Genomic DNA, 27,646 nt, shown 5'->3' on the forward strand with positions numbered 1-27,646 from the left:
GGGAATTGGGGAATCAGGGAACGGATGTGGATTTGTCCACAGCGGATGTAGGAAACAGTAGACCGTTCCATATGCTCTTGGGCACGGTGGGGGTCACGACAGCAATGGATTGTTGTCTAGATTTTGTGGATTTTCAAAGCGTAGTTATGTATTACCCATATAATATAAAAATAACATTAAAGAATAAATAAAAAAGGTATAGAGGTCTTTATTTTCTTAAATATGATAGTCTGAGCATCTTTAATTAGATATTATTATTTAGTTATTATATACCATATTTATCTTGGAATGACATACCTTAGCAAAATCATTGTTTTACTTAATTATTGCAAGAAATAAGGGGTCACCTACTCAGAAATACGAGTTTACTATTAAATAATAATGCCTGTTACGGAAATCGCTATCAATCAAACTCTCTTAAAATCTGTATTAGTGCGCTTAATAACCAACTAAGCACCTCAAACCAATTAAAATTAATACTTGTGCAGAGCTGTTCACTGGTGTGTTTAGATAATTAAAACCAGATATCCGCAGACTGATAGATATGCAGCTAAGTTAAAGATACAAATCGGTGAGCACACTGGAGTGTCTGCTAATGATGCCCAGCAGTCACACCCACTGGCAACTGATGTTTGAATTTAAATTGGTCACTAATATGCCTCGCGAGAACACCATCCTCAATTCTCCGTTCTCCGTCCTCCGCCGGCGGGAGCACTCCCCAATGGCCACGGAGCTGGCGAAGACGGGGCATTAATGGCAGGGCGTTCTCTTCGCCAGTCCGGCGATGTCTGATTACCGAGCGATTCGAGCAGAACGCAATTACGGAGCGGGAAGGCGGGCGGTGGTGGAGGTGGAAGTGGTGCTGCTCCATTGCCGGAAACTGGTTCGCTGTCCGTACCACCCGGCAATTAGCAGCCGGCCAATGAGAGCGCGCGCCAGAGAGAGACACCAGCAGTTTGTCATGCGCCATATTGAAATGGAGGAGGAGCCAGACCATCCGTGGTGGTGGTTGCTCGGCGCCTCTGGGCTTCTGGGCTTCGACTTGGGTGCCGTACGCGTACGTGATGTCTGCTGCACTTGGACAGTCGCTCGCAGATCTCTGAACGGTTCACTGCGTCGTGTCTGCGCCGGAACAGAAACGCGTTGAGAAATTACAAAAAAGAAGTTAGATTCGATCGCCCTGAAAGTGTGCTTTTGAGTGGGCAATATGGAACGACCGGCCCTGCAGCAAAGTGGAGAGATCGGCACCATGGAGTCGCCCACTACCAGGTTGGCCAGCAAGCCATTTCCCAAGCCCTTCTCGATCGAGAGTCTGATCGCCAACCAAACGCCTGCCACTGCCACACCGCCATCGCCGCCCGATGAGCGGGATCAGGAGCAGGAGGCGGAGCAGGAGCAGGAGCTGAGTGCCCGGGCCATGGTGGCCAGTTCGGCCCTGGGACTCACCCAGTTTCCGCTTTATAATCCCTGGCTGCACGGCTACTTCGCCCAGAACCACGAGAGATTAACGCATTTAATTGCCGGCGGATGCTACCTGCCCTCCAGTCCAGCTGGTCATCCTGCTGCGCAGCAACCACAGGCACAGCCACAACCACCTCCACCACATCCACCAACACACGCCTTGGAGAAACAGCTTCCACCCACCTTGCCGCATCCGCTGGATACGCGTTTCCTGCCCTTCAATCCCGCCGCCGCCGGAGTTGCGCCCACGGATCTCAGCTACCGGCGTTTGGCCGAGCTCATGAACCAGGACTACGTGCACAGTCTGAGTGTCCACGCCCGACTCCAGCACATGGCCGCCGCCGGCAGGATGCACGAGGATCAAGCGAATCCCGGCATGGCGCAGCTCCAGGAGGCGACGCCTCCGCAGGCCCACTCCTCGCCAGCCAAGTCCGGCAGCCACAGTCCTATGGAACCGGCCCTGGATGTGGGCATGGACGAGGACTTCGAGTGCAGCGGCGACTCCTGCAGTGACATCAGCCTGACCATGTCGCCCAGGAACTACAACGGCGAGATGGACAAGAGCCGCAATGGAGGTGGGTACCAAGCAATCAATCTTTCTGGGATGTGGATATACTTATGAGTTTTTTGCAGGGTATAGATATAGTTGTTGGTTGATCTTTATCTCAGAACGTGTCGGCAAACGTTTTACGAAAATAGTTACGGATACATTTTGCAGATTAAAGAAACAGCTTATAAATATAGTCGAATAACCCATTTAAGCCATGATTACAACTATAAGATCCTTTATAGCTTGCAGAAGAAACAATAGTAATAGTTAGCATTTTTTGCATAAATGTAAAGCTATTGTTTAAAGCATATTGTTAACTTTTGCTTCACTTATTAAGACATCACTAAATAGCTCATCACTTCCAAAGAGTGCATGTTTTTTAAATACTTACTAAAGTTTTCTTCGTTTGCTGCGGTGATTAGTAATGAGTTTGCATTTTTTCATAATTACACCGACTAAAATTAGTTCAGCATCAAATTTCTTACTTTAGTTTTAATGATCAAGTGGGCCCATGAGTTACATACAAAATAATATGATAGTTCGTAACTGAAATATAACCCTTTCTTAATCTTAAAGTGAATAAGAACATAAGCGTAATTACCAATATAATTAATAAATAGAAATAAATTGCGGTACAAATTGGCCAATTGGTTAGAGGTTTGACAATCCTTAGGATGTATCTAAATAATATGATATTTAAATATTTATATAAACTTTTTATGAAGGCGTTTAAGTAGTATGATATAATATTTAGCGGAGTACGGCAATTAAGTCTTTATTATTTCTTTCATTTAGGGGTAACTTTTTCACTAATTCATTAAAATAATCTGTGCTTCTTAACTAAATGAGACTGTTTTTTTTATAAAATGCGTTCAGAAAGAAGAGTAACTATATAAAATCCACAGCCAATACAAGTATTTCTCGAGCTTAGTACACATAATTTACCCCTTCGAATCCTGTCCAGTTTTGCGGTGGCTCATTTTGTCGAGCGGCGTTGTCACGGTAATTTAAATTGAGACTGCCACGTCATAATCAAATTAGCATGGAGTGCATTAAGACCCAGTGTTCGGTGTCAATCACGGAGTGAAAAGTTTTCACAACTCCGACTTCGGGATCCAGAAACGCCACTCGTCGTCCCGTCGACCACAAAGCCACAAAGCGGAGTGACTGGAAACGGAGTGCTGACGTTTTGACAATCGTAGCGATTTGGCTCGGACACTCGGATGGAATGGCACTGTGTTCTCCCATCAACGTAATCATCCGGATCCCCCGCTGCCCGTCTGGAAACTGGAAACTGAGCCATCCGTGCCGCAATCAATTTGCCAGCGGAGCAGCAAAGAGCGCAACAAATTTGCGACTAATATATTCATAACTGAGCGCAAGTGGGCGCAAATGGGGTGCTTTGTGGGTGGGGGTGGCTCACATGGGGGTGGCTATGTGGGTGACTGGCGACAGGGTGGCAGGGGTCCAAATGGGCAGATAAATCAGTGACAGCGGGCACTTTTGAAGCGTGTAAGTGTTAAAAACCGCTTAACCATGTACTCAAAATTAAGAGGAGTGGAAGCTGAAGTGGGATTGGGACGACTTATCGGGCACTTGGCACTTGACACTTGGCTGGCACGCTCAACTTGAGTCCACCCAAAACAAGCAGATTATGTTTCGAGCATTCCATGTCTTCTGCATGAAGGGCAGCCTTCAGACACATGTATCCAGTTATAAATAAATATGTTTGCCACAATTTGTGGCACGGGCCATTTGCACCAGAAGTCCGAACTCGTTAGGGCCCCATTAATGGGGCTGCTCCAAGCGACTTGTCTTGAGTCCGGACAGAATCAGCCAGGATGTGGGCTGGACCGAGGCGACATTGCTCCGCACAATGTGTTGGGGTGACTCTGAACGATGGGATTGCCCTCAACGGAAGATGTATCTGAGTATCTCAGGAAAGATACAATACAATACAAAAGGGAATGGAATTTGAAAAAATAACAATATAATTCAAGGAAAAAGTGAAATCAGTGCTGGGTCTTAACTTAAACTTTTAATACACTTGGTTAAGTTCATTTAAAGTACGATTTTCTTAAATGGATCCTTTCAAAATGTAGTTAAATATCTTTTGATATTTATTCGAAATAAAATTTATATTTTAATAGTTTGCATTGCAAATGGGGAATTTGATCCGTTTTTTTTGGCATAAATGTGTTTTTTAAAATTTAGAAAATTTTGAATTTTTTTTTAACGGATTAAGAATTGATCAAAGGCTTATGTTATGTAAGACAAATGTAAATTAACATTCCAATGTTAAAAATTAACATAAAGCACGTGCCATCGGTGAGCTTCCTTTTTTAGTGCTTACGAAAATTAATACTTTTTCAAACACAAATGCCTAAAAACATCAAATTTAAAATGAATAGTCATTCTTCTGGTGTGTACTTTGTGTTTTTACTAATTTGTTACTTAATTTGTGCGTATAAGCTTAACAATTTGCGTATTTACCAAGTGATGTCCTCGTCCAATATTCAAAACTAAATTTCAACTTCAAATAGAGTTTCAAAAAATTGTTGAAATTTACCAATAAGTCGCACATAGTGAAAGTTTCACGGCGGTAACTTCTCTTTTAAGTAAAATATCCTGTTTATTTAAAGAATAAACAATAGGGTTGAATATTACTACATTAAATAAATAATTTAAACATTTTAACAAATATTGTAAGCCAAATACTTTATAAGTGAGGTAGGAATGCTTGTGGATAAGATGTGACCATTGTGGGATCCTTGTAATGCCGTGTGATCTCCAGATCGCTTTCTTATATTCACGGCTTGTAGATGAGTTGTAGGATGGGAATAACTATACATTTCATGGATAATTGCTGATTGTCTTCCTTATTGTTCATCCATTGTATTTTTTTTAAACTCATGCAATATCTCTACTGTTTTCAGCCTATACCAATTCGGATAGCGAGGATTGCAGCGATGATGAAGGCGCTCAGTCCCGGCACGAAAGTGGCGGAATGGGCGGCAAGGACTCGCAGGGGAATGGCTCCAGCTCGAACTCCAAGTCCCGTCGCCGGCGCACAGCCTTCACTTCGGAGCAGCTGCTGGAACTCGAGCGAGAGTTTCACGCCAAGAAGTATCTCAGTCTCACGGAGCGCAGTCAAATAGCCACCAGTCTAAAGTTAAGCGAAGTTCAGGTGGGTTCAGTTGTTAAATAAAATGAAAACCCCCGAAGCTGATGATAATCCGTTTGAAATAGGTTAAAATATGGTTCCAAAATCGACGCGCCAAGTGGAAAAGGGTTAAGGCTGGACTCACATCGCACGGACTGGGTCGCAACGGGACCACCAGTGGCACCAAGATCGTGGTGCCCATTCCTGTGCACGTGAACCGCTTCGCCGTGCGGTCGCAGCACCAGCAGCTGGAGAAGATGTGCCTCAGCGGACCGAAGCCGGATCTGCGCAAGAAGCTCTCGGCGGAGGCGATAGGAGGCTTCGAGAAGTTCAGCGGTTCCACCAACGCCTCATCAGCATCAGGAGGACCAGTGGGATTGGGCGTGGGTGTGGGAGTCGGCCTGGGGGTATCCGCGCCCCTCTCCCTCGCCAGAAGCATCTATTGATGGAGTTGGGCTCCTGAAGCGTGCGTGTGTACATACCTGTGGAGGCAGTTCGTCTGCGAACCGAGTTTTCTTTATGTAAATAAACAAACGAAAAATCCAATTCAACTCGAAGTGTATTACTTTATCCATTCAGTGGATTTTCTAGCAGTTACTGAGTGCCTATATGGGCTATATATGTCGGTGATGTATGCTTTGTGCCACTGACCACATGACGGCACATAAATCCTGGCGGCCCAGAAACACGCCCATCCAGGAGCCGGAAGTCGAGGCCACTCCAGGCAACCGGGGCACAAATCTCGCCTCGATGTCAATTGGAACAATTAAACTGCCAATTTGTGCGATTTAGCACGGCCCAAAGTGGCCGTTTGGAGTCGAGTCGAGTGTCGGAAAATCGAGCGTTGCATTCACTTCGAGTTCGGGTCGTCGGTCGTCATATCTGTGACTAATTTTTCCAATTTAACGCACCAAATTGTCACGAAATGAGCGTCAGGATACAGGATCGCCGAGTGTCCTGCGAGCGAAAGAGAGGGTAGACGGGCACAGCAATCACTCCAGGTGTCTCACGTGTCACGCCTCTTCTTTTGGGCTGACTGGCATCCTGGGCGCAGGACTCTTCCCTCGTGACTTATTAGCATTGGCAGCTCCCCGTGCTTTGTGTGAGTTTTTAATTGCATTAGCGACTTATTGGCTGCCTCCCGACTCTCTTGTTTGTTGCAACTCCCCTCTTCGCCACCGAATGCCTAATTGTTCCCGGCCAAAAGGCCAGGAAGGAGGAAAACCACCCCAGGGAAAGGGACTCGAACTGGCAACTGGGAAGTGGAAACTGGGAACTGGCCCTGTTTGGTAGCGCATCACCCTCGTGTGTCGTGTATCGCAGCTTTGTGTTGGGACACGCCTCCAAGCATGGGTTTTTATTATTGCAACACTTTGCAGGCAATTTGCTGCCGGCTGCTGGATTGCTGGATCCAGAATCGGAAGCTGATAGATGGTAGATGGTATATGGTAGGTGGGCGATGGAAGCTGACTCTGCGGCAAATGAGCAGTGTCAGGATCGGGATTCGGCCACAGTGGTTCAGCGAGTGAGCTACAATGGATATAGGTGGCGAACGGAACTCATACACAATCCCTACACAATCCTAAAATCAATTATGAGCACATACTTTGTTTAATTTGAGTCTGTATGGTTAATCATCATATACCCCACATCATATAGAGTGCACTAGCAATTCGTTGCAGCCGAACCATCGCCTCATCCTCGGGCATAGAATCAGCCACCTCTGATTGCTTGGATGTAGTGCCATGTATAGCACTTTTCGCCTTTCGCCGCAGTTGCTTTGTTGTAAATTATATCGCCATTAATTACGCGGGGATTTGTGTCGCACAGAGTAGTTAAGCAACCGAAAGGCGGCACGTTAAAAATCACTTTAAAATCATTAAAAAGAAAAAAAAAACGGGAGGAAGTTCGCGGGTTGAGACACAAATCCGGATCCTGTGAGCAGCGAAAGGGGGTCATAGTTGAATGCCGTGCTTTAAGCGGACGCACATAAATCAAGCCAGAAATGCGCGCTGCCATAATTTGTCATAAGGCCGCGACACGCCCACTTTTGCAAGGCGCACATGTGGCGGAGAGGACTGCTCCTGGTCTCCTGGTCTCCTGTTGTCCGGGTTTTGGGGTCTCCGTGCTTCGCTTCGATTGCGACAAGTTTGTTGCCATGGCCATAAACGGCGGACTTTGCAGGCCTTCAAAGGCACCGAGGACGACTCATTAAAGTGCACTTGTCAGCGGCCCAAGACGGCGGGAATGTCTCCATGAATTAGCTGCCCATGAATTGGCTGCCACTCATCGACAATCAGCGGCAATCAGCAATGTAAACGGCTTGTAAACAAAGGGGGGGATTTCGCTTTCGGGGGAGCAGGGGCGTCCCGGGTCTGGAGGGGTTCCACTGGCTGAGCCAAGCGATCTGTCAGTCCCCCAAGACGGACGATCGGGCACCCAGAGCTGGAATTCCGCCGAAGAGGGAGTCGAAAAAAAGGCAAACGAAATGCACTCACGCACCTGAATCCCTAATCAGCGGACCGCGGACTGCGATGACGATCCGTCAGGGCGGACAGGCGGCAGCTACCGGCGGCACTGCATTTGGTCATTCGGGTTTGGGAACATTCGAGCTGGGGATCGGTAGCAGGTGGGGTGTATTCGCGTTCCATCTCAGAGGAACATAAACTTTCTAATGGGATAATATAATATCATGGAGGAGAATCAATCAGAATCAGTAACTTTATACCAAATTCAAAAGTTGGCATTAAAGGAAAGTCATAATCTAACATCTTATTCAATGATAGTATAGCTTATAAAAAGGATTTTAAAATCAGTTGTCATTTAAAAAGCTGTATCTCAGAGATTCATTATCTTGTATCGTAGAGATTCATCAGCTGTATAAATGGCTTGAAGATTTGAAACTTAAGTGTGGAATGAGTACAACTGGAATATATAAATTTATAACAACAGTTTGCATAGTATACTTACTTCTCTATACTCCTCGTTGATTACAGGGTATACAACTGTTCGTTTTCCTCGCCTGCGTCACTGCACCCAATGGATTCGTTTGCCCGTCGAATTAATTAATTACCATTTTATGATTTTATTAATTTCCCAAATCAAAACATAAAGCATGCAAGGGGCGGCTGTTCTGGCTGTCGCCCCCTCCAGGTGCTCCTCCTCCCTCTCCAGCCCGCCTCCATGGGGCAGTGTCGCCGCTTCTGTCCGCCGCTGTCCGCCGATGTCCGTCCGTATTCCAATTCCCATGGCTTATGGGCACGTAGCGGCGGGCTGGTAATAATAATGAATGTAAATTGCCGCAATGAGCGATTTAATGTCTTAATTCTTTGTTGATACTGCATTTTCATATATGCCTGTATGTATGTCGCTGCTGCCACGCCCCCCTCTTCTCATCGCCCCGTGGGGGCGGGAGTCATTCGAACAATTTGATTATGACCATTAGCATACGGAGCGTTCAGCGAACAAAGTGCCGACCGCATGAATAATGCAGCGGGGAAAAATGAAATAATGCATTTCGAAAATATTATTAGAATGCATTTTCGAATTGATCAATTTTCAAAAGACTTTTCGCGGCTAAGTTCTGGTCACGAAGGAAGCCGTTTGTCAAAATGTGTCCACTACTTCGTGCCAGCCAATTAAATATAAATATATTATATTCACCCATTCCCTCTCCCCTAGAAAGCTAAACGTTTCGAGGAAAAATATTAGAAACGGGTGTCCAACTGTCTGGGATTCGGCCAAAGCGTCGGCACTTCTGAGGATTTCGAGTGGGATTGGGTTATTGGATGGCCATGGTTGGTTGGGAATCAATGCAGGAAGTGTTCACTGATCGGTGGTATATATAAAACTATATTATAGAGATTCTAGTGAAAAGATCTTAAGGAACTACCAATGTTATGGCACCAACAGGATATAGCTACATCCCCCATTTTAGGCCCACACACATTCCCTCAGCTTACCTTTTGCATAATTTGGCACAACGATCCGGCATTAATCAAAGAACCCACAACCACTTCCGCTCTGTGGCAGACCACATAAATCGGCGGATCGAGATTAGGGAACACCAAGAGCCATAATAAACCAAATTGTGGCGTGTGCACGTATTTCCAGCAGGAATCCCAGTGCCTGGGTGGCCCAACTAAAGATCATTTAGGATGAGTTACGAGGCCAGAAAATGGCCGCGACTACGTGTCCTGTGTTTAGGGACGCGTTTGCCGGGACCCTAAAACCGAGGACACACGTGCAGATAATTGATAAAAGATTGGATCAGATAAGATCCGAGCTGCTGTTTTGGGTAATTGATATTCCAGTCCATCGAGAGTCGCGCAGGGAGTGGGGGAACCCCCGCAGAGGCACTTCGATATAGTAAGTCTAGCTCCGATTTTCCGGCCAGTGGGGTAAAAAACAGCGGACGCAATTTATGCCACAGCATCCGGATAGGTTACACCCACTGCTTTTCATGAGTTGGCGAAATAAAATGGCAAATCAAATGGAGGCAGTGGAATAATAAAAAAACCAAGATGTTCCTCGCAAAAACAGCAAATCATCGTCATATGTACACGACGCTGGGGAGCTATTGCCCAAGCTAGTGCCACGCCCCCCCAAAAAGGGGACCAAGGAGACCCGTGTCAGTCTGTCTGGACTCGCTCCAGTTCCGCCCACCGGCTTCCGGGCCGCAAAGTAAAGTGCGGAGTCTGGGTTTTTTGTGGCCATAATTCCACCGACGAAGCAGCGAACTCGGACGTGGGTAGCCAGCCACCCACGGCCGTAATTACTAACCACCCACTGTCCCCTGGCCGCAAGCGTAAAAAACCGGGCGAAAATGTGATGACGTAGTTAGAGTGCTCGAGAGCCACCAGTGAATTGTTCGGCAACGCCCACCGCTCAGCGGGCGGTCAAATTCTGCGGTAATCATCGACGCGCCGGGGAATCTGAAATCCGGAACTGATGCTAAGTGCTGACAGCAATCTGTAGTTTGGACAGCAGCCAGCGAGTGAACATAATAAAAAAACTAATTTAATAAATGTTCGCAGTTTCTAGAGCATTGGAAATCAATAGAAATGGTTTATTTTGTTTAGAATGAAGAACATTCACCAGCAAAATGTATAAATATCATTTAAGGCGTACTCCATTATATCGATATCTGTATATTATATGTTCGAGTTACGTATTTTGTAAACAAAATTGAACTAAGTATTTAGATTATTTCAGTTCAGTACTTAGAGAGAGCAAATATCATTGTAAAGCCAAACTTAGAAATAGTAGTATAAAAACTTAGATATTATGAAACTGAACACAAAACAGTTCGACTGCAAAAGCTAGACAACAAAATATTCTACAAAATTGCACTACGCATCCATTCTTAACGACTATTCTTAAACCTAGCCTCTAGCATGCACCTAAAGAACTAGAAAAATAGCCTTACACATGGCCTACAACTAGATTTGACTATGATCGCTTGCAGAAATGGCCAATTTACATAAATGTTCACAACATATCACAACATTGCAGAAGGGGAAGAATTTCCCGAAAACGATTCCTACAAGCGCTGCACACAGCGACGCACCAGCTTCGCCTTGTGGTGGCACATGAATCGCAGCAGACAGACTATAAGCAGCAGACTCACTCCATATCCAATCACAAGAACGGCCCGCTTTCTTCTCTTCCAGCGCTGAAAGTCCCGCCAGGACTCGAAGCGATTGCGATATTGCGGCGGCAGCTCGAACTTGCTGCGTCTCGGAAAGAAGGAGAGGTAAAAGTCCTCGAGCAGATGGCGCACCATCTCGTTGTCTTCGCCTCTATTGGCATCCAGATTGTCGTTGATGCAGTTAAACTTGCGCGGATTCCGACGCAGTCGGTCCAGGGACTCCACCACCTCGGTTAGATTCGACGTGAGCATCATAAAGTTGCTGTGCGAGGTTCTTTTTGGGCTGACATGGAAGTTATACTTGGGTCGGACTGCAAAGTTTGCCGCCAAAGCTTCGGCCAGAAGTGGACATCGGACAACCAAATCCCTGGTTATTGTAGGCTAGAAGAGCAGTCAGCAATTAATATAAATGTGTAAGATATAATCATACGTACTAACCAAATTAGAGTCCTCGTACCGCTCGTAGACCAGCGTGGAGTGTTCGACTGTGTCCGCTTTTAAATGCATGCCCAGATTTCTGGTGCAGTTCTGAATCACCTCCTCGAAGTAGCGCATTGCAGACCAGTCGAGTGGCGGCTGATAGATGCGAGTGAGAAAGGTGCGCACCTCTCGATCCGACCAGGTGGCCGAACCGTCCGTGTCGAACTCATCGAAGATCTCCTCCACACTCATTACTTTGGTTTCGCTCATCAGGAAGGAGTAGTAAGCGAATGCATACTGCAGATCTGTAGGGGCTCGGAAGCGCTGATGGGCAGTGTCCAGAACTTGCTGGTGAAAACGTCGCTGCATAGCCTCCACAATATCCTTGTCGATTAGGAAGCCCACGTGCGCCAGGACATGGCGTGCCTTAAAGCCATAGGCTCGATTTAGCAACATATTGGTGGCAATCAGCGAGTGTGAGTAAATATCGGTGGAAGACTTAAAATCCTCCTTGTGCAGCCCGTGGCGCTGTGTTGTCTGTGGCTCGGAGCTGGAGGTCTCCAGTTCGGGGTTCAGCGACATAAGTTTGGCCTTGTTAAAACGCTCCACAATGCGACGGAGTTCCTTGAGTGTGGACACATTGCGGTGCAGCATAACATCCTTAAAGTTGGCAGAGCTGCGCCTGAACAGCTTTTGAAGACCCATCTGAGGAAATCGGTGGACTCTTGATTGTGGAACAGCGGCAGGCTCCACCTCGAGCAGTTCTTGGCTTGGTGGAAGGACGTGGGCATCGCTCGCTGGCCCAGTGTCACTGCAGTCGCCTCCATCAAACTGGCAGGCATCAATGTTGCAGTGCCGATCGCAGGCTCCATCCCCTATGTACGTCCAAGGGCAGTCCAAGGCGCAGTCGGGCACCATCCATGCCTGGTACACGCGAACCCCCTCCGCCTCCGTGTACAAGTCTTCCGGATACAGCGGAGCTCCCAGAAATATGTCGTCGTTGAGATAGAGGAACCTCTTGGACAGCTTTGGTATGCGGTGCAGAAATGTCTCGATGGCCGAGCTGGAGAAGGTGGGCAGCTGGTCGGGATCGGGAGCCAGCACTTCGTGCGGCACCACCGTGACCCTTTCGTAGCTGAGATCCAGCCAACTGGGAATCTGGCCATTGGTTACTATGTACACATGCCTGATCCATGCAGCGTGTTTCTCCAGGGACCTCAGAGAGTAGCGCAGCTCATTCTTGTCATCGAACCGCGAGGGATCGAACTTGGAATCGAATCGCCGGATGTCCTCAATAAAGTTGGGATCCGAGCCATTGACCCACGTGTAAACCGCATCGATGGCAGTGCAGGCGCTGCTGAAGCCGCCGGTTTGGCCCTCCTCCGATGCGGAGAGGTAGTTGGCAACTATCCAGGTAGCCAGGCAGAGGCCTCCAGTCACTAAAATGGAAAAAAAAAGAAAATTAGTTAAGTAATAGGAAAGGTGAGCGAGGTAACTAACTCGTGAGCGCCAGCAGCTTCAAGCGGGACTGGAGACGCAGTTGTTCCATGGCACGCCGCATCCTTCGCGGCCAGCGGCGGCGCAAGCGCATCCTCAGGTCCTCAAATGGCACATTTCACACACAATTCCCGCAGTAAAATCATAACAAACTTTGTTTTCCTGCGGGACAGTGTGGCCGTGCTACAACTGCGTAAAAATACTAAATGGAAAGAATAAAATAAAAACATTACTCGGGTCAAATCGAGCTTGAACAAGCAATGAGTGTGAAAACGAATTTCTTTAGATATTTAATGAAACTATTAGTAAGCAGTGCAAAAGTAAACAAATTGCTTTTACAGAATCAACATGTGGAATTAACGGAACCGATTCCGTTGACAGCTTCCAGCTGGAAAGGTGTGTGACTGCGCTAGATGGGCACCGAAGATCTGAACCTTATTTAACTTTCGTATATGTATTAATTTTGAAAAAAACCCAATTAAAGTCAGTTCCTGGTGAAAATATCCAATTAGGCTTTACAAAAAGTAATGAGAATCGAATAATTTTTTTCTAGTATTTTCCTAATCTCACGCTTTTGGTATTTTAGGCAACACTGTGGTCAGCTGGTGCGCATCACATGACCGTCATAAGGTTTTTTTCTCACTGGAATAGGCGACGTCGTGCAAGGCAAAGCGAAAATTTTCACCACCATTTTTCGTTTGTAGTTTCAGTTCACTTTTCGGTTGGTTTCTAGTGCCTCTTGCGTTCTCCTTGGTTCCTTACTTATGTATTTTTCGTTCTCCTTTGTTTCTATTAAACCCCCACCGAAGTAAGCGAATCCAGCGCGATGTTGTGGAAATCGCTGATTGCGTTGTGCGTCATTGGGGCTGCCGTGGCGGAGCAAACGCCCGTCTTTCTGTGGGGAGCCAACAGGTGGGTGAGCGCCCTCACCAGTTGAATGTGAGTGTAACGAGTGCCTTCCTTCTTTTTTCCCAGTGTGGCGAAGCCCTCCCTGAAGACGGTGTCCCAGGTGGAGTTTGCCGAGCAGTTGGCTGCATTGCTGGAAGATCACATGGTCGTGGCCTTCGAGGAAAATGGCGTAAGTGCATGAGCACCCACTTATGTAGCTAGGCTTGTGACACTTGTGTTTATTCCCCAACCCAGCTGAGCAGCAAGGACTTCCTGTGCTCCAACTCCCAGGCGCAGTCCTGCTACGCCCAGCTGCAGGGAGTGAGCCCCAAGACCTACTACACCAGCGTGGAGAACCCCTCGGAGGCACTGCGCTCGGTGGCCGCCAAGCGCGAGCACAACTCCATCGATGCCAGCGGAAAGCTGACCACGCCGGCCAAGTGTGCCGTGGGCACGGCCCTGTTCGTGACCTTCGAGGACGCCGCCGAGAGCCGGGAGGCCAGTCTGGAGTCACATGGTGGGTCAACATTAACGTACTACAAAGGCGTCAATAAGAAACACTAATTTAACAATGATTTAACCCCATTTAGACGCCGCCATCGCCGCTATCAGCAAGCAGTTCGAGTGCAAGGTGGCTTATCTGTACCTGGCCGCCCCCTCCACCGCTCCTGTGGTGCAGCGTCGTACCCGCCGTGACACGGCCGCCACCACCGGCGGCATCATGTGGAAGTCGACCAATCAGTTTCAGATCTTCTACACTGCCCTTCTCTACAACGGCAACCCCATCACCGTCACCGACCTCAAGCTCTCCAACGCAAGCTCTACCAAGCTATCCGTTGTTATGGACACATCTGACGCCAACAAGCCAATCACCTTTGACGTTGTTTATAATGGCGGATACTTTAGTCTGAGCAATTTGGTCTACGACAATAGCAACTTCCGCTCCAGCGGCGTGAATGCCCCAACCACGTTCTCCTACTCGTGCGGCAACCTCACCCTCGAGTCCTCGGCCGTCAACAACATGTACAACACCCTGAGCTTCAAGTCCCTGCAACTGCAGGCTCCATTCGATGGTTCGTACAAGGAGAACTTTGCCTTCGGCGATTCCTGGGACTGCGTGGGCTTCGTGACGCCCGGTATCCTGATGGGACTGTTTGTGGTCCTCCTGCTGCTGGTCATCATGTTCGTCGGCGTCTGCTGGATGATGGACATCAACACGATGGATCGCTTTGACGATCCCAAGGGCAAGACTATCACCATCAATGCCGCCGCCGAGTAAACCGCCTACATCATCGGTTCACACATTATTTGATTGTTCAATGCGCACTCAATATTCATTCCTTTATTCCTTCAGTCTATCCACATGTATATGTTAACGAATCAATACTTAATACCGTACTCGCATTACACATAACACATAACCGGGAAATTAGTTCTCACAATTTGTATCGTATCCGTAATTTTCGCCGCCAAGGATCCAGTTTACGTTCAGCATCACAGCGTTGCTGATTCTTGTCGCCGACAAATTGCCTGAGGTTTTGCTTGCACCGACGCGACATCCAGTATTTCATTTAGAATAGCTCCTAAATGTCGTTTATCGAAGGAATTTTAAAAGACGCACATGTGTGTGTGTGTTCGAGTGCGCGTGTGTGTGTGCACATGGGCAGTAAATCTAATCTGAAGTATATCTAAGTGTTTTATAGTTTCTTGTTTGGCGCAAATATGCGAGACTAATTTATGCCTCTGTATGATAGTTTGTCATTTGTGCAACCCTCCTGTTCGCAGGCCCAACGAAAATAAAGTTTTTTTCAATTGTGTTACAAATGAAAAGTTTTTACTTGCGAGAAGTCGATGGTTCTATGCCCTTACTTGCAGATAAATATCTTTTATATTCGAAATGGAAATAACTATAACGATAATGATAAATCTTTTGAAGATTTCGTGGTAAAAAGTCACTGGTTTGTCAGCTTAAGATAAAGAAGTTGCTTATAGCCTGGTTGTTATTGTCTTTCTGACTGATTTTGATTAGGAATTACTATATAGTCACATAGGCGAAAGACCCATTTATTGGCCGGCATCCAAATAGTTGTTAACAACTTTTTGTGTAGCTTGTTTTGGAAACAATTTCAATTGAATTCTCTGGTCTTGCAGGGCGGAAAAAGTCATGGAAACAAATCAAAAGTTTAATGGAAATTTATTGAGTTGCATCGACGGGGCTTTCGAGAGATACTCCTCCGCTTTCAGATCCCAACTTGATGTTGAAACTTTGCAGCTGCAGCGGAGGAAACCCATTTTCCCGGCTTTCATTAAGTTGCTTGGCCGGAGTGGCAAAAAGCATTGTTTATGACATTTTAATCTCTTGTTTATCCGCTTGACTTTTCCACTTGCCTGCGGAGTGCAAAGTGGAAGGCTGCATCCGCCTCCGCCGTCTGGTCAAGGCGTGCGTAAAATAAACTCTCCGGCAGACAGCGCAAAAAAGTATGCTACGGCTGCGAGGCACCAAAGAACATGGCCAAGTTGGGTGGAGCTGGGCACACGGATGTAGGGGTGCCTGGGTGTATGGGATTTGGGGCGCTCAAGTGGGTGGGTGGCTGTGCTCTCTGAGCCAAGAGGACACAGTTGACTGCACTGCGAGTGGCTGGCAGGCGCTTAACGTTTTTGTTGCATTAGAAACAGGTCAGTGCGTCATGCACACAAATGAGCATATGACCCAACTGGAGCGCAGTGCCGCCGTCGAGGAGTGCAGCGGGTCCGAAAACTTGCGCCAAGTGGGGTCCTGGGAGCTGCGATCTGCGCGCTGGCATCGGTGGATGCCATACCCTCGATGCAGGGTATCCGCCGCTCTACGCGGGGTCCGAGGAAACAGTAATTATGCATAAGTCAACACGCGGCATTCGTAATGAACTCCACTCAAAGCGGAACGAGCACTTTGCGGACTCGCAGCCATGGCGCAAAAGTTCGCAAAGTTTTTGGCAGCCGAAAATGTCGCCAACTTGCCAGCTGCCGAAAGTTTCTGGCCAGGCCCAAAGCGAGTCCTCTATGCGCCCGGCTGTAATATGGCATGTGGAAATTTGGACGGATGTGGTCACACGGATAGCACCCTTGGCGTGCGAACTTCCCATATAGTTTCAAAATATTCTCCTGCAATGTGCTAATAAATTGGGGTTAGCAGTATATGCGAATACTTCAAATATTTCGCAAAGCAAGCAAAAGCATTATTTCCAGCATTTAGGAATTCAGGGCAATCGAGGGTGTATCACATGGATCTTGTTTCGCTTAAATGTTTTAGGAATGCTAAAACTTATGGTCATTAAATAATAATCAATTCGGAAGCTTGAGCGAACTGACATAGTATGGTACATAAAAAACTATATCCCAGATGATACTAGTTAAGTTTTGGAAGTAAAATACCCCTTTTTCCAATTTAGTTCAATTGATTGATATGTATGATATCCTATACTTTAAGAAGTAATACTTTCTATTTAACTTACCAAATGCATCGCAGAAATTTCATAACCACATATATATACATACATATATTCAGAATGTTAAAATGGTTAATATTGATGAATAGAATATTGGTATAAGCAAATCTTATATTAGAACTAAATGTTTTAGCCCAACTGTAAGAACTTGCATGCAAGTGGGGTTCTTAACCCGGCCGACCGTAGGACCTTCCTGCTGCGAGAACCCCTGGGGCCAAAGTGTCGCTCATTCCTCGCCAGCAGCCGCAGGCCGTAATAAACCCAGCGGTCTACAAATTGCAGCATTAGGCGGCACAAACAGAAATGGCAATTGCAATGGGAATGGGAATGGGTGTGGGAAGTGGGAAGTGGCCAACTTGGCGGGAATGGGGCGAGTCCAAGTGCTCGAACACATGTCCTGCTCGACTGGCACAAGAAGGACGACCGGAAAGTGCACCCAATGCAGTTTGAAAAGTTGCTGCCCGTTTGCTGTCATTAAGCTGAGCCGCAGTGCGAATCATTAGGCAACGGTGCAGGAGGTTCCTCATCCTGGGAGCTGGAGAATGGAGGAGTCTCGGATCTGGGAAGCTTAAGCCAAAGTCAAAAACAATGAAATCGCTGCCGGGCGAGCGGCTTGAGACAAAGTTAATGACGGTATTTGTGCAGTGCGGGAGTTCCCGCCACCCAACTGCCCCCCACTTCTGGTACTTATCTCCACTAAGTGGATGTGGAACTGCTTTGTAGGGTGCGGGCATGGTTAACTAATAAGTACGCCCGACCGGGCGACGGATTGGGCGGCTCCTCAAAGGGGATTCCCAGTGAAGCGCGCTAATGAACTCATTTGTGGCGCTATTTTGAATGGATTCCAGGTTGAACAGGGGATTGGGAACAGCTTGGTTTAAAGGCGAGATAAAATATGGTATTGGCCATAATATTGCTAGACAAGTAAATTTATGATAAGATGAGACTAAGTAATGAGCCAAGTAATATTGTCCATGAGAAATGTAACTATTTGTGCAAATAACTTCGTATCTCACTGCCATTGACCACTTACCCATATTTGACTTTCTCCTGTAAACCGACAGTAATTTGATTGATTTTCGACCAAGTTCTAGCTTCAGTCCTCCGCAAATTTTCCACAGCCTCAGCCCAATGACCACCACCCATTAACCTTTAAACCGACAAATCACTCTCAAATTCCGAGCCAGTTGACCTCAAATTAAGCCCAATCGAGTTGGCCGGAGGATTTTGCAACTTGGCAGCACAGATAGAGAGTTTCGATTTCCGGCCCAAGGAGCTGGCACTGGGATGGCTCATCCATGGTGTTCAGTGGGTGGGCGGACAGACATTAATTAGTTGTCATTTTTAACAATTGAGCGTGACGAGGGAAAGGAAACGTTGCCAAACACCGAACTTCTGTGTTTCTGCCGCTCTCTCTGTGGGCTTTTGCAAATTAACTGGGAGCAGTCCTTCTCCGGGGCAGGGGAACATGCGGAGAAGATAAGGACTGAGTTCCACTTCCGTTTCGAGTTAAACCAGAAGCCGTGACAATTGACAAATGATGTTGGCGCCGTGTGACGTGTGACAGATAAGTGCCGAAAAAGGTTTACAACTTTTGCCGACAGCCATTTATTATTGATGTCCGCATGCTGAAGTCCCAGCAAATTAAAGCCGCCGCCTCCAGTTGCCCAGTTGCCCAGTTACCCATTTACCCAGCTACCCATCTATCCAGTTGCCCAGCTATCCAGTTATCCAGCGGGCCGGCAATTAGGCAACAGCTCAGCCATAATGACATGCAAGGGGATTAGAGCGCATGGAGCCGCACAAGACTGCATTACTGGCCAACTTGGAGCTCAAAGCTACGGCTTAGGGTGTAATCCGGAGCGTGTAATTCCTCCGCTGACCTGCTTCCACTGCCCACCTGGCGAGGTGGGGCCAGAAATTAATTAGCTCACCAGGGGTCGGGTAATAAGCGAGGGAGCACTTCATAATCGCCGGCGACACTGCCAAGCGAATTACTGATTTGCGACTTTAACTTTATGTATAAGGAGCTATGTACAATCCAGAGAAATATATAAAATGGTATCATTTTATATCTGAATATCTAGTGTTAATATCGAAATGATAAATGGTGTGGCTTTTGCTAGAGATTTTCGCACGTAGCTTTGATGAAAGAAAAACTAAGCTGCAACTTTGGGGCAACTTGAATTATTAGCGAGTACGAAACGATAGAAGCCGTTGGGAATTATAGCGTCGCGAGCGTAATAAACTCGAGAATGCAGAGCATTTGAAAACTTTAAAATGAGTTTTTCATTGTTAAACATATTTATTATATTAAATGTGGGCAATGGAACATAGTTATTATATTAAATGTGGATAATGGAAACATATTTATTATATTAAATGTGGGCAATGGACTGTTTCATTTGATTTAGGACCAATTATATGTACAATTCCCTCACCTAGCCGTCAGATTAGGGACAACCTTATGATGTTGTGACATGGACCCGAATTAATGCAAATTAGGGGACTACATGTGGCATATGTAAATGTTTTTGGAGGCAAAGCCGATTAGCTTTCCCACTGTGTAAGACAAACCCAAACAGGGCGAGTGGATGACGAGGACGTACTCATCACCAAGTGTAAATAAATCGCGCTGGCAGCTGAATGGAGATATATCCGAATATGTACATATGTGCACATGTGTATCTAGCCACACCATCTAGAGGCAAGCAGATCAAGTGCATTTTTATGTAAATCCATTGTGTGGCAATGTGAAAATGCGTAGAAAAGGCGACACGAGGGAGATTTGCATAGAGCGCTTTCGATTTCCACTCCCATTTCCATTTCCATCGAGGGAAATTGGACTAGAAAGGCGTTCTATTTACATCTCGTCTCGGAAACGGGGATCCCCCCTAGTGCTCCCCTCGACTTTATTGATTGAGTGAGTGAGCAGCGGGCACATGTGTGTGCAAATCATATTCAATATTTTGTTTGTTCTCCGCAAACACGCCAGTCGACTGAGCCCATAATACATATATGTATATGTAGGCTATAGTCTATATAGACTTGGTTACCGATTGCTCCGGCAATTGTTATAGTACTTTTGATTGCATTTGGCCCACTGACTCGCTTTTCACTCGCAGCCCACGGTCATGGTTGGCCCAAAATTGAACTCTGCCCAACTTCCACACAACTTAATCATGCACCGGGATGCAGGGATCCTGGGAGTCAAGGAGGCTGGGATCCAGCACCATCTGTCTGGCTGGCAGGCAAGCCGCATTTGTTGAGCTCGTACCTTTTCGTGTTGCCACAATGTTGCCGCAAAAGTTTTCACATTAAAACCGTTTCATGCTGGCAAATTGTGAAATGAGTTAGCTGAACTGCATACCCCGAAAGGCAAAACGCTCGTGCCCGAAAAGTAAAAGTTCAAAATGGCCAGAGTGCCGGAAATTTACTTTGTTTGTCCGGGTAATATCTTTGCAGTACCTAAATAAATAATTTTATTTCGCAATTTATGGGTAATCAATTACCAGGCTGTTGGTTGCAGCTGAGAGCATGTAATCTTTCTGATATAATTACGCTAAGTTCGAAATACTAATATAAATACTCTGCTGAACCAAACTAATCGTGCTAATAAAGTGAACACAAAAAAATAGCAAACAGAATTTCTTTGGCACAAAAAATTCAACGTCAAAGTGTTGTTTAAATAAATAAAAAGTACGTGACTGTTATTAAATTCCTTTTGAAGTTTTTTAATTTCTCCGGCCATCCGGCTTTAATTACCTGAATTGCAGCGTTCACGAATCCTATGATTTGCATTTCTGGCATTTAAACTGCTATCAAAGTGTCAACAAGTCTTTGTTGAGCGAAACTCGTAATTGAGCCTTTTTGCAGATGCGCATTGAAATTGAATTATAGCCCCATTGATTGGCAAATATTGGAGGTCAGTAAATAAAACTTATATTAATTTAAGTTGCAGCTTAATTAAAATTTCACTGCTCCACCGCTGGACCAACTGGAAATCCCCCTCCTGAGTTTGCTTAAACTCCCTTATTATCTGCAGCATTGAAAATAGTTGCCAACAAGTTTCTCGGTTCAGAAGCTCAAAGGTGTAATCCCATAGAGGAGCAAACAAGTTTATGTCACCTGAAATTCCGCATGTCCATGTCCCAGCATTTTGTATCGCATATACACTAAAGTTGCAACTCCATAAAGCCCTCACTCTCCACTCAACTGGTGCAGCCTTGTCAGCTTTGTTCGGCTTTTCTGCTCGCCATTATACGGCTGCTTGGGAAATGCTGCTCTCACATTTTCCGCATTGTCCTTATTATTTCCCCTTTTCCCGGAGTGACCATGGCAGGATGCTCCTGCTGCTGTTCCTGCTCCTGCTGCTACCTTTTGTTGTCGCTGCGAGCTGGCTCATGCTGCTCAATTCCAGTTAAGAGATAAAATTTTTATGACATCACTTTTCTTTTCCATTATTTATTCGGCCATCGTTGCTGCTGCTTCCTCGACAATCCGCTGCAGATGATGAGCAACGACATCGCCTCGGGAGTTTATAAACTTTATGTTTATTGAAGCCATAAATTGGTAGTGCATATGGTTCGGCACACGCTCTTTGGCTCCTTCATACATTCCACTATTTGGTGCTCGTACAACACGGCGTATGCGCGATGTAACGCACTGCATGCTGAAATGGTCCTTTAAACAGGATAGACACATTGGGGTACAGTACTGATTTTAAGGATAATTTTACTTAGGTTTGTTTTTCTGAAATTACCCACTCTTCTGATAGAACTAACTGTCCAGCAATTGAATTAGCCCGAATTGGCCACAAATAGCCACACATTTTTGTGCGAATGCACATACGCACGGAAAATAACCAAATTAAAATCTGAAAATCTGCCAACTACCACAAAGGGATCCCATTAAAATACACTAAAAACCCATTAAATTCGAATAAAATCCAATTCAACAGTTTTTTGTGTGCGTTTAATACCATAAATCAGAAAATTTCGCAGACGCACAGGCACGAGGAAACTCTTCCATTCGCATAGACCTATAAAATAGGACAAATCCTTGGCTAAGCTGCCACTACCAAAAGCCAAACAATGCGAATTGTGCGTCCGTTTTTGCCCAGAAGTTTTGGGCAATGGTATCTGCAGCTATCTTGGGCTATCTAATATTTATAACAAAATAAAGAAAAAAATATTTTAAAATCTTAGTTGTTGCACATCACACTCCTGTTGAGTTATCATAAGAATTTAGTATTTATAGGTAAGTTCTTTCAATCATTTTATTATATTTTTTTAAGCGGTATTCCCCAAGCCTTATACTGCCGAAACATCCTTGTTGTTTGTGTTTGGCAACATGTAAATGCCCAACTTTGATGTTGTTGCTCCTTGGTGTTTTGTTTTGCGGTTTCAAACCATTTAAGTGCCGCACATTAATGCCACTCGATCCCGCCCCCTAATCTTTCCCCTTTTAAGCCCCATTCAATGGGCAATAAAATCGTAAAATTCTGCCCGCATACAAATCTCGTTGTGAGATTTGTTGGGGGTTGTCCTGGGCAACGGACATATCCTGTTTTGACAGAGGAAACAAATTTTGGTCGAACCCCAAATCGTTTGAGCGATGCGTTTGATAAATGCATGCATATGCATTTGCTCAGTTGCAAGTGAAATGCATCTGCGCGATCCACATGGTATGTGCTTTTATGGATTTATTACATTTAAAAGTCAAATTGTTGAATTATATATATGATATTAAAATATCATTTCTAACCTTAAGCCTTTAAGGGTACTTGGCATAATTTACCATCAAATGTAATACAATTTAATCATACCTTAGTTGCTGCCTTTGGGCGCAAATCAGTCGGATTACATGCGATCGAAAAAGGATGCTCTTTTATTTTGCCGTGCAACACTATGCGGCAGCACACAAAGTAAGCCTTCAGGACAGAAGCGTGCGGCAGCTTAGACAGTTTCTGGGACTGGGGCGGAATTATTTTCTTTGAGGTATTTCCATGTGCCAAAACACAGGGAAACCTGTATATACGAATGCGAACACATGTATCCTGCCACTCCACCGGAAGCTGTCATAAAAACGGAAAAGCAGCTGGCAAGCTTTGCCAAGGCAAGTGCATCTGCTTCAGCACCAGCACAAGCTCCTGCTCCTGCACCCGCTCCTCCTCCCGCATCCTTATGGCTTCTGGGTGGGACGTACATACTCCTCCTTTGATTGTGCTCACCGACAGCCAGACAGATATATTGTCGGCCTTACCCAGTGCAAACACTTTGCCAGCCATCGACTGTGGCCACAATAAAAGTGAAAAGCGAAGAGCGCACTCCGGCCATTGCATTGGCAAATGCCATAAACGTGTTGGTCTCCGGGGGCCGACTGTCGGTTACCATACTGCCACTGCCACTGCCACAGCCACTGCCCCAATATGCAACTGCAACTTTGCCGTGTTCTCGGCTGCTCCGGCGGTGCTGGGACATATGTATGTTTCGGGGGAGCAGCGCCGGCGCCACTCCTGGCCAGCCCATGAATAATGGCCATGGAGCAGGGCAGCAGCTCCGGCGGCAGCTTATTGCGTGAATTATTTGCGCTATGTGTATTAAACTGCAGCTCAAGCTAATGCATTCCCCTTGAAGTACAACTGCACAGAAAGAATCATAACTTTTAGATTGTTCTGCTATCAAGAAAATGTGTTCAATGTCATGGCTACTAGCATAACAGAACCACTACAAATTTAAACGCCATCAAATTAAGTTTGAAACAAGAAAACTAACATATATTTTTTTGCAGTGCCTGCAATTTTCGTGCTGCGGCCCATGAGGCGTATGCGTAATTTGATTTACAATGCGAGTATGGGCCTCATTTAATGTGCGAACGTGGATGTGGCAGGGTGCATCTGTCTGTGGCTCTGACTTTGGTCGGTTTTGGCCTAATGGCCATGAGATCGTGTTTAATAGTTAACAGCTTTGATTTGCCACCAACCATTTGATATTGCACTGATGGCATGGGATATTGAATTATGCCCAGCCAGTATGATAATGATAATTTAATGCCTGTTCGGGATGCACCACAGCTAAGTTAGATTGAGTTGGAAGAGGCCATTATTCCGCTTAGTTGATTTACGATTGAGCCATGTGGCAGGAGGGGTTCAAACCACGATGGTGGATGGATTGTGTGCAATAAACGGAAATACCTTTAAAATCATAACTGGGCGGCAAAAAAAGAGTGATTTAGTGAAAGGAAAAAACACCTTAATTAAAGAATTACATCAGCCCGCAGAAAAGTGGTAATTAATTGCGCAATCCGCCACACCTGTTAGCCTTCGTTTTTGTAATTATTACCACTGCGGCGGTGGCCTTCGTCACTGAGCCTAATTGAATTTCGCACCGAAGGAAAACAGAAACAGGATGCATCCGTTTGAGTCGGCTGCGAAATTGAAATTACTTTAATGCCGGGCTCCGGCGTAATTGACGCCTTCAGTGCAGTGACCTGGATCGCTGTCAGCCCAAACAGCCGTGGATGCATCATGGTGGCACCAACAGCCGTCCCAGAATCCGGCACGGAGCCCACGACATCCAACCCATCATCGCAGCATCCCAACAACCCATCCGCATCATTGTTGGCCTGTTTGCTGTTGGCGTGGCAAACAATCCTGACGAAAGAGCACCGGCTGACGGAGGCGGAGGACGAAGAGCAGCAGCAGGTCCTGCAGCGCCGTAGCCCTGCAACAGGAAGTAAAAGTATGACACAGGAAGCCGGAGATGATCCCTTCGCCCCTCGCTACTTGTCCCTCGGCCAGCAGGACCCACAATTAAAGCGATAAAGGCGCTGGAAAAAAGCTCTGATGTCGCATCTCACAAGCGTAAATCAGCAACAGATGCACAGATACAAATTGCTAGCAATCCTTTTAGCTGAATTTATTCCTGATTTTGCAAAAGAACTTAAGACAGCAATTCTTCGATTTATTCTATGTCATTACATCTTCATTGTAAGAATATCTAGAACAACTAGAGTTCATTTTAATCTCTCTGATTAAAACCGCACTTTTCGTGCCATTGTAATGCATATACTTCCACACTTCCTTGCTAGTTGGTGCCGCTTTTTTTCCAGTGCACCATCTGCGAATGTGATAAATGCGTCTGTGTGCACGCGAGTGGCAATTTAAGGTACTTAAAAGCCACGCCACTTTTAATGAGAGTCGCCGAATGGATGACACTGCCATCCAGTCCAGTCCAATCCGATCCGATCCGATGACACAGATTCCGGGCGGATGACCAGATGGCTATTACACGCAGTAAGCCGGCTGCAAAGTAGCTGGCCAATTGTTGCGAAGTGTGCAGTAAGATTTAATTGAGTGTCCGCTTCCACTGCCACTTCCACTGCCACACGGCCACTTCCACACTCGCATCCACCATTCGCGCATTCCGAGGTTGATTGGGCTAATGGAGGTGTCCGATTGACGCAGCTTTCTGGCGCGTCTGAGCTGCTCCTTTGATCTGGTTGCCTCTGCTCCACCATGCCGCCTCCTCCGGGACTAACGACCACTCAATTAAGTGCATTCGCCGCCTTTGAAGTGGCCAAGAGAGAACGGTAACTGCTTTAAGCCATTTCCTCATTTCCCGAGTACTTCGGTTGATAAGGGATGCAGCGAAGCTATATGTATATAGTTTCCTGCAGATGGGTTCGGAGTCCATTAGGCGTTGATTTGGATTAGTTTCCAGTTTATCTAGAAACCAGCAGCGAAACAATTGAAAAAGTAACATTTAAGTTAATATATCTAATCGAATTGTAGCTACACTCAATGCTTCTTGTTGAACAGCTGGAACATACAAAATGGCCAAAAGAGCGCCCAAAATCTGCATTAGCTGGTGGAGGAAACCGCAAAAGGCAAACAGAACTTGCGTGGCTCGAAATGTTATGATGCTGAAGTGGTGCTGGTGGTGCCACAGGCTGCAGTGGCTTCGGTGGCACCGGTGGTGTGGTAACTGCACACATTTTAGCGTTGAATACGTTAACCGACAATGCAGTGGCTCCATGAGCTCTGGATACTGGTTGCTGGCTGTGGGATACTGGATAGTGGATACTGGAATCGGAGCTCTGAGTGGTGAATGCTGACCAAACGAAACGAAATGCTCGCCGGATTCTGGCTGATGCTCCGAATTAGGTCAGAATGGTGGCCGCAAAAAGCACGAGCGCACAAAAACGGATGAAAGCCAGAGGGAGTGACTCAGATTCGACTTCTGACTACCAATTAAAGTTAAAATTTAATCGTGAATAGGTGAATTCGGTGTTCGTTTCAGACAGCAAGTAAAATTCATGGCCAATAGCAAGCATATTGTAAACTGTGAAAACATAAGTAACCCATATATTAAATATCATTCGATATTATATTAAAATAATCTCTAGAGATTAAAAATCAAGAAATGTTGCCATTGATTCATTACACTTCGCTGACAGATTTATGTGAACCAACTATTTGCCGAGTGGCTTCAATTGTACTGGCTTATGCAGACTTGAGGTGCAAAGGATGCCAACGTGTCCTTCTCACATTTCACTTGCGGGGTATTGGAAAATGGAGGAAAGCACCGGGTGAAACGCTTCGTTCGCTTGACTCGCTCGGCTATCAGCGCTTGCATTTTAATTGCAAATTTTGCCCACACAGTTGCAGGCACTCGGATCGGAGGACTTCTGGCTGGACTGGACTGCTCTTTTCGCTGGCAATAATTTATTGGAGACGCTTAGCAGGAGATTAACGGTAAATGTAAACCCAGCCAGCGAACCGGAAACGGATTACGGGCCAGCGGAAGTAGAAAGTCACACGTAATTCAATATCACGCTGGCAATTTACGACCCAGGCGCAGACACATCCAGTGGATATGCTGCGGGATCTTGGCGGGAATGGGGTAATTGCATCTGGATATGGAGCTGGGGATGTGAATGTGGACCGGTGGGTCTGAGTGGGTGCTCTTAAATTAAGCCAGCTCTGCGAGCGATTTAAGGCAAGAAAACTGATTGTGGTGGGCTGCCTTCAAGCCATATTAAACTTGTCATCCTGTCGTCGAAATGTCGGCTGACAGCTGGTGGAGAAACCTTTTTGGCCAGGCCCAGAATCTAATTGGCTTTGAGCCAGAATGTGTTTTTCGCAGGAATTTCCGCAACTCCTGCTATACCAACACACAAATATATGGTCTTAGCACACACTCAGCTTCTTTTCGTTTTGTTTAACTTTTCAGTTGCGAACAATTATTGACTGGTTTTGTTTATGCGGCCACTTCCGTTTCCGTTCGACAGATTTCTTAATATTTTTTTGAATGCCGGGCTGTGCTGGAATCCGAACTTTTTGTTCTTCAGTGGGCAGTGACCTATTCTAAACCGAAAAACCCAGGGGCATACACACTTATATATTTATGCATATAGATATAGATATAGATATATATCCCGCTGGCAGCCATAATTGTTTCTGCTGAAGTGCACTCCGGCTAGACTTTATTTATTGTTGGTTGCACCCTTTTAACCGCAAACCGGGCCAG

General features: G+C 46.0%; 3 protein-coding genes across 3 annotated transcripts; 2 read left to right on the plus strand and 1 right to left on the minus strand.

Annotated features, from left to right (window-relative positions):
* The first annotated feature begins 1,096 nt into the window (after positions 1-1,096).
* Positions 1,097-5,679, plus strand: LOC117136734 (homeobox protein unplugged). The gene is made up of 3 exons (XM_033297764.1): positions 1,097-2,036; positions 4,948-5,198; positions 5,261-5,679. The coding sequence occupies exons 1-3, from the start codon at positions 1,208-1,210 to the stop codon at positions 5,618-5,620; spliced, it is 1,440 nt and encodes a 479-aa protein (XP_033153655.1). The 5' UTR covers positions 1,097-1,207; the 3' UTR covers positions 5,621-5,679.
* Positions 5,680-10,210: 4,531 nt separating this feature from the next.
* Positions 10,211-12,932, minus strand: LOC117137449 (N-acetylglucosamine-1-phosphotransferase subunits alpha/beta). The gene is made up of 3 exons (XM_033298888.1): positions 12,745-12,932; positions 11,263-12,683; positions 10,211-11,205 (listed from the first exon to the last, which is right to left on the minus strand). Exons 1-3 carry the CDS (start codon positions 12,833-12,835, stop codon positions 10,717-10,719), a joined length of 2,001 nt encoding a protein of 666 aa, XP_033154779.1. The 5' UTR covers positions 12,836-12,932; the 3' UTR covers positions 10,211-10,716.
* Positions 12,933-13,352: 420 nt separating this feature from the next.
* On the plus strand, positions 13,353-15,071 carry LOC117137298 (V-type proton ATPase subunit S1). Its single transcript, XM_033298675.1, has 5 exons — positions 13,353-13,462; positions 13,551-13,653; positions 13,717-13,819; positions 13,885-14,146; positions 14,220-15,071. Exons 2-5 carry the CDS (start codon positions 13,568-13,570, stop codon positions 14,906-14,908), a joined length of 1,140 nt encoding a protein of 379 aa, XP_033154566.1. The 5' UTR covers positions 13,353-13,462; positions 13,551-13,567; the 3' UTR covers positions 14,909-15,071.
* The last annotated feature ends 12,575 nt before the right edge of the window (positions 15,072-27,646 follow it).

Source organism: Drosophila mauritiana, chromosome 2R, assembly GCF_004382145.1.
Source record: "Drosophila mauritiana strain mau12 chromosome 2R, ASM438214v1, whole genome shotgun sequence".
Classification (NCBI taxonomy): domain Eukaryota; kingdom Metazoa; phylum Arthropoda; class Insecta; order Diptera; family Drosophilidae; genus Drosophila; species Drosophila mauritiana.

Bases quoted from the DNA above. Each gene is read 5' to 3' on its own strand.
- LOC117136734 (XM_033297764.1), top strand. From the start codon at position 1,208: ATGGAACGACCGGCCCTGCAGCAAAGTGGAGAGATCGGCACCATGGAG. The intron at 2,037-4,947 runs GTGGGTACCAAG...TACTGTTTTCAG, and splicing joins GGACAAGAGCCGCAATGGAG to CCTATACCAATTCGGATAGC. The intron at 5,199-5,260 runs GTGGGTTCAGTT...CGTTTGAAATAG, and splicing joins TAAAGTTAAGCGAAGTTCAG to GTTAAAATATGGTTCCAAAA.
- LOC117137449 (XM_033298888.1), bottom strand. From the start codon at position 12,835: ATGCGCTTGCGCCGCCGCTGGCCGCGAAGGATGCGGCGTGCCATGGAA. The intron at 12,684-12,744 runs GTTAGTTACCTC...TTTCCATTTTAG, and splicing joins GAAGCTGCTGGCGCTCACGA to TGACTGGAGGCCTCTGCCTG. The intron at 11,206-11,262 runs GTTAGTACGTAT...CTGCTCTTCTAG, and splicing joins GGTACGAGGACTCTAATTTG to CCTACAATAACCAGGGATTT.
- LOC117137298 (XM_033298675.1), top strand. From the start codon at position 13,568: ATGTTGTGGAAATCGCTGATTGCGTTGTGCGTCATTGGGGCTGCCGTG. The intron at 13,820-13,884 runs GTAAGTGCATGA...TCCCCAACCCAG, and splicing joins TGGCCTTCGAGGAAAATGGC to CTGAGCAGCAAGGACTTCCT. The intron at 14,147-14,219 runs GTGGGTCAACAT...AACCCCATTTAG, and splicing joins GGCCAGTCTGGAGTCACATG to ACGCCGCCATCGCCGCTATC.